The 8,602-nt window shown below is 63.5% G+C and overlaps 1 protein-coding gene and 1 long non-coding RNA gene across 10 annotated transcripts in view; one reads left to right on the top strand and one right to left on the bottom strand.

The window, feature by feature from the left end:
- Positions 1-8,602, top strand: part of ATP6V1C2 (ATPase, H+ transporting, lysosomal 42kDa, V1 subunit C2) — a 30,100-nt gene that overhangs the window by 17,177 nt on the left and 4,321 nt on the right. For 5 of the 9 annotated variants that reach the window (XM_014540551.1, XM_014540550.1, XM_014540549.1 and 2 more), the window contains 7 exons: positions 83-177; positions 956-1,047; positions 1,888-1,986; positions 2,820-2,888; positions 4,709-4,801; positions 4,877-4,970; positions 7,865-8,002. In XM_014540551.1, the coding sequence (XP_014396037.1) occupies positions 83-177; positions 956-1,047; positions 1,888-1,986; positions 2,820-2,888; positions 4,709-4,801; positions 4,877-4,970; positions 7,865-8,002 (680 nt within the window). The remainder of the gene's footprint in view (positions 1-82; positions 178-955; positions 1,048-1,887; positions 1,987-2,819; positions 2,889-4,708; positions 4,802-4,876; positions 4,971-7,864; positions 8,003-8,602) is intronic. The other 4 variants (XM_014540554.1, XM_014540553.1, XM_005867228.2 and 1 more) reach the window with 2 other exon arrangements.
- Positions 1-8,602, bottom strand: part of LOC102243060 — a 20,170-nt gene that overhangs the window by 9,956 nt on the left and 1,612 nt on the right. The gene's annotated exons all lie outside the window — the stretch shown is intronic.

Here is an 8,602-nt window from a genome sequence, read left to right as displayed (position 1 = left end):
GCCTCGCTCCTCGGCGCACAGCTCAGGGGCCCTGGTGGGGAGCCGCTGGCGCGTGCGCTGATGTGGGTTTGTGTCCTTCCAGTTGACTTAACGTCCTTTGTGACCCACTTTGAATGGGACATGGCCAAGTACCCCGCGAAGCAGCCGCTGCCCAGCGTGGTGGACACCCTGGCGAAGGTGAGGGGAGGCTCCCTCCGGGACACTCGCGCGTCTGTGACCGAGGACTGCGGGCCCTCTACGGCATCTGGACCCTGGTTGGGGTCCTCATCCCCACCTGCCTCCTGCCAGCCCTGACTCCTGGGACAGTCCCTGGGGGTCCAGCCCCTCATCGGAGGTGCCCGTGACAACGGGGGCGCCAGCTGGCGCGGCCCTGTGGTTCTGCCATGTTGGTCAGCCGTGGCCTCCAGCTTCTGCCACAAATGGAGGCTCTGGGGCCCTGGGCGTCTCGCTGCCGTGCTGACCCCGTGTGTCCCACTGCGTGTTCCCTCTCCCCCCACCACACCGGGAGCCTCACAGGCACAGCCCCACGGCCACGCGGCTGGGGGAGTGTCACCGCCAGGAACAAGGCCTCCTGTTGTCTCCGCAGAGCGGCAGGGCCCAGGGCGTGGCGGGGCGGGCGAAGGAGGTGGCCGCTGGGACCCGTCCTGTCCCATGGCCGGCGTCTCCTCACCCCAGGCTGCTGCCGCCTGTGTCTGGGAAGTGGGTGGGGCCGGAAGGCGGGGACGTGGGTGCGGCTCCCTGGGCATCACCCGCGTCAGAGGTCCCAGCCCCGCTGGACAGGCAGGCAGCGGGCAGTGATTCTGGGGGCCCCGGAGGAGGGGCTGCCGAGCGCCAGGTGTGGCCCCAGGAGGCCAGCTGGGACGCGGGCAGGTTCGGTGCTGTTTTCTTAAGGAGCGACGTGTGCAAGTTTGCAAAGCTTGGCCGCCTCTTTAAACGCTTCTGCTTTTCCGAGTAGCAACTGGCGCAGATCGAGACGGACCTGAAGGCCCGCACGGCCGCCTACAGCACCCTCAAGGCCACGCTGGACAGCCTGAACCAGAAGGCCAAGTGAGTGCCATGTCCGCACACGGCACGGCCCTCCCCCTGCGGGGCAGATCCCGGGTGACGGGGCTGTGTGTGTGAGAGAGTCAGACAGACAGACAGACGGACAGAGAGGCACTTCTGACTCAGGAGCTGGCTGGGAGGGGAGGCCTGGAGCAGACACACCTCCTGCCTGTGCCCGAGGCCACCTTCTGGGGGCTGCTCAGAGCCCTCGGGGGCGCCCCAGGGGTCTCCGCTTGAGAGCCGTTCACGGGAAGCACTGCGGGCTGACGAATGTGTTAGCTGACATCGAGGCCTGTGTGCACGCGGCCAGGCGGTCGTTAGCGGTATCTCGGCCCGTTTTCGGGGCCGTGGCCTCGATCCGGGCGCTAAAAATACCCTGACCTCGATGCGGCCAGGGCCACTGCAGGGAGACAGCTATTTCAGGTGAGTGCCCCCGGCTGCCGGGCCTGCGGGGCCTGTAAAGGGAAACGAGCTCTCGCTGGGCCTGTCCCGCCCCGGACGCGAGAGCTGGCCGCCGCGCTGACACTGGAGTAGCTTCAGCTGCTGCCCCCAGGGCTCCTCCCAGCAGCAGTGGCAGCACAGGCAGCACAGTGACGGGTGTCACCTTCAGCAGCCCCTTGGCTGGCAGGATACGGCACCCGAGGCCCTGCCAGCCACGCAGTGCTGGCCTCCCAGACACGGAGCTGGGGGTGCACTGAGCGCCCCCGCCCGACACCCTAAGCCTCCCCCACATGCTGCCTGCCCCTCCCATCCCCGCCGTGTGTGTGCCGTGGGTGCTCGGGTGCGTGCCGCCTCCACGTGCCTTTCTGCTGACCACGCCCCCTCTGTCCCACGTGGGCTCAGGGCAAACCTCTTCACGCGGACACTGAGCGACATCGTGAACAAAGACGACTTTGTGCTGGACTCCGAGTATCTGGTCACCCTCCTGGTCATCGTCCCCACGTAAGTGGGCGGGGAGGGGGGCCGTGGGCGTCTCAGCCCGAGTTAGTCATCGCCGAAGGCCGCTTGGCCCTACTAGAGGCCCACCTGCCACGGCCGGGGTGCGGGCCCTGGAAGAAGTCGTAGGTGGGGACCATGCTTGCAGGGTAAGAGCAATGGCCGCAGCAGCCATTCCTTGAGCACCTACTATGCGCCAGGTGTCAGACAGGTTCATTTCACTCCCGCCAGCCCGGGGGAGCTGTGGTCAGCTGCCTTGCCCAGGCCACGCAGAGCCAGGGGCAGAAACCACCCCTGCCGGTGTCTCTGGCGAGTCCTTCACACATGCCTTTCCCGGTGCTCAGGGCCCCACGGGGAGGCCGGCCCAGGACCGGGCTGGGCACGGGGCTCCCAGCGCTCCTGCAGGGCCCGTCCTGCTCGCCTCAGTCCCTCAGGAAAAGGGGGGGGTGCAGCTTCCTCAACACTCAGGACACCCCACAGCAGTGGTTCTCAACCTTCCTAACGCCGCGACCCTTTAATACAGTTCCTCATGTTGTGACCCAACCATAACATTATTTTCGTTGCTACTTCATAACTGTAATGTTGCTACTGTTATGAATCGTCATGTAAATATCTGATATGCAGGATGTATTTTCATTGTTACAAATTGAACATAATGAAAGCATAGTGATTAATCACAAAAACAATATGTAATTATATATGTGTGTGTTTTCTGATGGTCTTAGGCGCCCCCTGTGAAAGGGTCGTTCGACCCCCAAAGGGGTCACGACCCACAGGTTGAGAACCACTGCCCCACAGCCTTCTCCGCAGAAAGCACTAACGACTCTGTGTTCTCGCAGACAAAACTACATACAATGGCAGAAGACCTACGAATCCCTCTCGGACATGGTGGTCCCTCGGTCAACCAAGTAAGTGCGACGCCGGCTTAACCAGGGGGTCCCTGGGAAGCATGTGTGGGTGCCCTGGGGCACCCAACCACCACACACTGTGCCCACCAAAAGTCCCTCAACCTGCAGTTCCCTCGTGGCCATGCACCAGCCACATGCCAGACTCCCTCCATCTTTTGGGACTTTGCTTCCCTGCCCCCTCCTCCGGGAAGCCCTCCCTGGCTGCCCTCCTTCGCTGCACTCCGCTCTGCCTTGTCAGCTGGGTGTGGCCTCTTCCCCACAGGAGGGCCAGGCCAGGGCGGGGCCATGGTGGCCACAGAGTGAGGGAGGGGCGGAGGACAGTCTCAGCGTGGGTCCGAGCTGCTGTGGGCAGTGAGGGCTGGGTGACTTACAGAAGAAGGGGTGAAAGAATATATTCAGACCGTGAATGCCAACCACCGAGCGGGACAGGCAGCGGGAAAGCCAGCGATGCCGGGTGGGTGCAGCGGCACAGGTAGGTCTGTGTGGCAAGCGAGCTGCGGAGGCACACACAGCGTGAAGCCATTTAGTTAAGGTCTAACGATGGCCGCTCTAAACCTCTTGAGACTTGGGCACATGCAGGTGCACAGTAGAATTATGGGGGTCTTTGGGGTGAGAAACGCCAGGGGTGACCTCGGGGCAGAGAGGTCAGCGGGGGAGGGCTTTCTCCTGTATGAACAGTGATGACTGTAGCCGGGGCAGGTACACAGGTATGTGTCCTGCTCTGTGCCTCGCCTGTGTCTGAAATAGCTTGTGATTTATTTAAAAGACCTGACAGCGAGGCCATTCACCTGCCTCCCAGCACTCGGCTCAGCCTGAGGGCAGCCCTGCCCTCTCCTACCCCAGCCCGGAGGCCAGCGGGCGCCTGCCCCAAGGCTGGCTCTCCCAGGACCACAGACTCACAGGAGAGGCAGTGAGGGGTGCAGGGAACAGGAAAGCCACAGCCTGAGGTCCCCCGGGAGCTGGAGGAATAAGCCAGGGCAGCTATGTCTGAGGGGAGGAGGGGGGCAGATGGGCACAGGCACTGGCCTGCTTGGCGAGGGCCAGGGCACCAGCTGCAGGGCCTTGGCCTCCCAGACCAGAGCCCCCTGGGGTCTGCAGGGATGGCCTGGAAAGGCCTCCAGCCTGCAGCCAGCCTCCTGGGTGTGGGCTCTGAGGAACAGGAGAGGGGCCGCCAGCAGCCCACAGAACTCTGCCTGGGCCCCAGGACCCCCATGGGGGGCATCTGGCCAGCAGGACTCAATGATGCTTAGATCACTGGCCTCAACCACCCCACGCCCCTGGGGACAGCGGCCACAGTGGCTTTCCGTGGACGTGTGCCAGGAGGTGTGTCTAATTAGAACACTGTGACACTGGCCGTGAAGTGGCCACTGTGAGATGTTCCACCAACCAAAACGCCCCTCACCTCCCCGCCCCCGGTTCACTGTACCCGGAGCCTGCCAGGGCCAGGGGCACCGGGTGCACCAGGGGACCGAGCCCAGGAGTGGCCTCATCTCTCAGGCAATTGATGAACGGGACCCAACCCCAGATCATGGCACAACAGGCTCCCGTCCCTTCCTCCCCTGGGCCTGGGTTTAACCGGCCTGGAGGCCCCTGAGGCTCGGCTTGGGGGGCGAGTAAACGGGCAGGAGAGGAAGGGGAGCGCCGGGACCACAGAGCCAGGAGTGAAGGAGCCTAGGGAGGCCGGGTGTGCAAGGCCACCAGGCGGAGGGGACAGCGCCGTGGCTGCAGCGACCTCCTCCCGAGGGCGAGGACAGTGCGCCGGCCCAGCCCGGCCCAGCCCGGCCCAGTCCGGCCCAACGAGTGGATGCGTCTCCCCACAGGCTGATCTTTGAGGACAAGGAGGGCGGCCTCTTCACCGTGACCCTGTTTCGAAAAGTGATTGACGATTTCAAAGCCAGAGCCAAAGAGAACAAGTAAGCGCCGGGCGGGCTGGCTGGGCCCCCGCCCCCGGGAGCGGCTCCGTGACCGCCTCTGTTTGCCTGGTTAAGGTTCACGGTCCGAGAATTTTACTATGATGAGAAAGAGATCACACGGGAACGGGAAGAGATGACCAGGTTGCTGTCGGCTAAGAAGCAACAATATGTGAGTACAGGCCACAGGCCCGGATTCTCAGGCAAGATGGGGACAGAGGGCCCTGCCAGTCCCCGCCTCTCAGCCCCGCCATCCCCATGCCCCTGGGCACCCCCCCGCTGCCACCCCAAGGAACATGTGCTCTCCTGGGGGAGCCAGAGCAGGTCTTGGGGAGGTGACAGCGTAGGTCATTGTGGAGGTAGCGCCTGAGCTGTCAACTATGGTGCTGGGCAGCTCCAAGCGAGGGCTCCCCAAGCGCTGGCACTGCCCTCCCAGGAAGGGACTGGCTCCATTGTCGCTGAGAAGTCGGGGTGCTGAGAGGGTGATGAGCCAGGCCCTGGGAGAGGACCCTGCCTGGGGCCCCCCCGAGGTCCAGCAAGGCAGGCTGGGCTGCAGGCAGGGCCCCGCCCTGGAGGTGAGGCCAAGGCCACGCAGCTGTCCGGGGCAGTGTGAGTTCCAGGTGTGATGTGCCGCCTCTGCCCCAGCACCTCTATTTACCCTCGCTGTGCTTTTAGCAAAGAGGGGTGCTCACCCTGAGATTACCGACAGCGGCCACTCGGAAACGTTGAGGGCAGCCGAGCTCAAGAGGGAGACCAGACTTTGGTGTTTGAACAGGGACGCTCCCTCCGCCGCTCTGTAAAATGGGCGCATTCCAGACGGGGTGCCCTCCGGCTGGGAGCAGGGCCAAGCCGTGTGGCCCCGCCTGGGTGGAGCATTTCGGGTCCCCTCCTCAGTGCTAGCGGGAGGGCTCTGGGAGCACCCACCTCGATGCCGGGAGGAAGAATGAGTGAGTGTGCTCCCGGCCTCTGGGAGGAAGGGCCGTGTGTAAACAGAGCGGCAAGGGCGTGCGAAGCAACAAGTGCCTCTCCTGTGGCCGAGTGTTTGCCCCGAGCCTTCCCAACGGCGGGCCGGGCACCCTGCACATCTGGCCTGACCTCTCTGGGTCAATGGCCTTTTCCCCCCAAACTACTTTGTTATTGACTTCAGAGAGGGAGAGGGAGAGGGAGATAGAAGTATCAATGATGAGAATCACTGATCGGCTGCCTCCTGCACGCTCCACACTGGGGATTGAGCCGCAACCTTGGCATGTGCCCTTGACCGGGAATTGAACCCTGACCTCCTGGTTCATAGGTCGATGCTCAACCACTGAGCACACGGGCCGGGCTCAATGGTCTTTTCAGAGGGACTCCAGACAAGCTGCCCCTCAGGAGCGAGCACTAGCCATGGGGCCCCCGAAATGGGGTTCTCAGAGCCCCACTGGACCGGACCGGGGCCTGTGAGAGGCCATGGGAACGAGCATATAAAATGCCCCCCAAGCATAAAAACGCTCAAACACCATAAACACACTTACACACGTATGTATATAGACGTGTACCCCAAAGGGACGCACACACTGCAGATCCTCTGAGACAGGGATGAGCTGGAGCCCTGGGCCCTGAGGACTCAGGCCCACGCACCCAGGCACCCACGCACCAAGTTACCCAGGGACCCAGGGACCCAGGCACCAGGGACCCAGGTACCAGGGACCCACACACCCACACACCCAGGCGCCCACGCACCCAGGCGCCCATGCACCCAGGCATCAGGGACCCACACACCCACACACCCAGGCGCCCATGTACCCAGGCACCAGGGACCCACACACCCACACACCCAGGCGCCCACACACCCAGGCGCCCACGCACCCAGGCGCCCATGCACCCAGGCACCAGGGACCCACACACCCATGCACCTAGGCACCCAGGCAGGAAAGGTGTTCAGCACCAGAGCTGAGACCCAGAAGGGTCGCGCCTGAACCTCAGCCCTGACGCCTGGGGACACTCCCGAGGTCTCTTTAGTGACCGACCCAGCTCTCTGCCGTGTGTCTGCACGGAAGCTGGGTCACAGCAGCTCCCACAAGTGTCCGGGCGGCAGGTCCTGCCCAGAGGACAGGTGGTCAGGTTCCTTGGCACCCACCGGTGCGCTGGCACAGACCCCCCCCCCCCCCCCCCAGCCCACAGTCACTGCGCCCATGGCGGTCTTCGTTTGCTCACTTTTAAAGCTGCCGGCTCTTGGGAAGGACAAATACCATACCATATGATTTCACTTGTATGCGGAATCTAACGAACAAAATAAACAAACAAAACTGAATCAGACTCATAGATACAGAGAACGGACCCCCCCCCCCCCCCCAGGACCCAGGACTGACACCTGAGCCGACACCTGCACCGGGTCTCGGGTTCCCCACGGTGTAGACTTCTGCCCGCGCAGCCGGGAGCCCTGCCAGGGCCTCGGGGAATGGAGCTCGGAGGGAGACACATAACTCGGAAACACTCAGTCCCTTCCGAGGCTCTCGCTGTGCGCCAGGGAGCGGGCGACAGCGGGCCAGCCCGCCCGGCTCCTGCAGACTCTTGGCCCTGAGCCTGTTTGGAGGTGGGCATGAGCAGCATCCTGTATCTTTCTGGCTACTTGTCAGCGGAAGGGACGGCTGGGTCCCGGATGTTGTCAGTTCCCTTTGAGATCACAGGGTGGGAGTCTCCCGCACTGCCCACCTGTCTGAGAGAAAGATGATAAAGGGTGCCTGCACTGACTGCATGCCGGCGCCCGAAGGCCAAGGAGGCTGCCGTGGCTGGGCTGGGTGGCGACACCCTGACTGCGCCCAGACAGACAGCTCCGGAGCTGCCCTGGCCCAGGCCGGGCGGAGGGAGCGATGTGTAACCCCAGCCCTCTGCCAGAGATGGGCTCTTTCCCCGGAACATGGAGCCACAGGAAGGCTTTCCCGGCCGGGCCGGGGCGGGGCAGACAGGGCCACACCTCCACCCCTGGGCGGGCGGCATCCCTGAGCCTGCCTTCCGTCAGGGGACGAGAATGGTTTCTGTTTCTGATGTGTTTCCTGAAAGATTAATAAATCGTTTCTGTGCCTTTAGCAAACTTCCTGTGTTGCTCTTAAAAAGGGATCCTCCACCTTCCCGGACCACAAGGTTAAGGTAACCCCGCTAGGTAACCCCGATAGGCCCGCTGCGGGGCACAGCGACAGAGAGAGAGAGAGTGAGGGCGAGAGCGAGGTAAGCAACCCCCGGAGCCCTGGGGTTCCCCGCTCGCATGTCCTCGCCAACGCAGGTGTCTGAGCGGCAAATCCTTGCCTTTCTGTTCTCTAAGCGGCTTTTGAGGTCTTCAAGGAGCCCAGAGCGGGGCCTTACCTCTAATCTGCAGGGCCTCTTTGGGGCGGCCCCGCCCCCCAACAATGGACGGTGCTTATGGGCCAAGCTGCCTCTGCTCTGCCTGGAGGTGACAAGCTGGTGACGGGCAGGCCCTGCTGGGGGCAGGTGTGGGCGGCAGCTCCGCTGTCCTGTCCTGGCTGGACCCACTCCTGACCTTTGTGGGCTCAGGGCCTTTGCTGCAAGACTTGAACTCCCCCAGGTGACCGGCCACACCAGCGTTAGTGACACCCTCACGCCCTGGGGCTTGTGGTCATAGTGTGAGGTGGGGGCCCAGCCAGAGCCTTCCAAGAAGGTGGGCCCTTGTAGCACAGAGTCTGATGGAGGCTGTGAGCTGCCTGCTGAAAGCCCTGAGGTCAGGGGCTGCCCAACGCCCCGCTGCCCCGTCTGAGGTGGCCCCACGCATGTGCCGGTGGCTGGCCCGCTGAGCTTCCGGCCCCAGGCCCC

The sequence above is a fragment of the Myotis brandtii genome, unplaced genomic scaffold, assembly GCF_000412655.1.
Source record: "Myotis brandtii unplaced genomic scaffold, ASM41265v1 scaffold247, whole genome shotgun sequence".
Taxonomy (NCBI): Eukaryota; Metazoa; Chordata; class Mammalia; order Chiroptera; family Vespertilionidae; genus Myotis; species Myotis brandtii.
The sequence above is the reverse complement of the archived record's forward strand: the minus strand, read 5'-3'. Positions and strand labels throughout refer to the sequence as shown.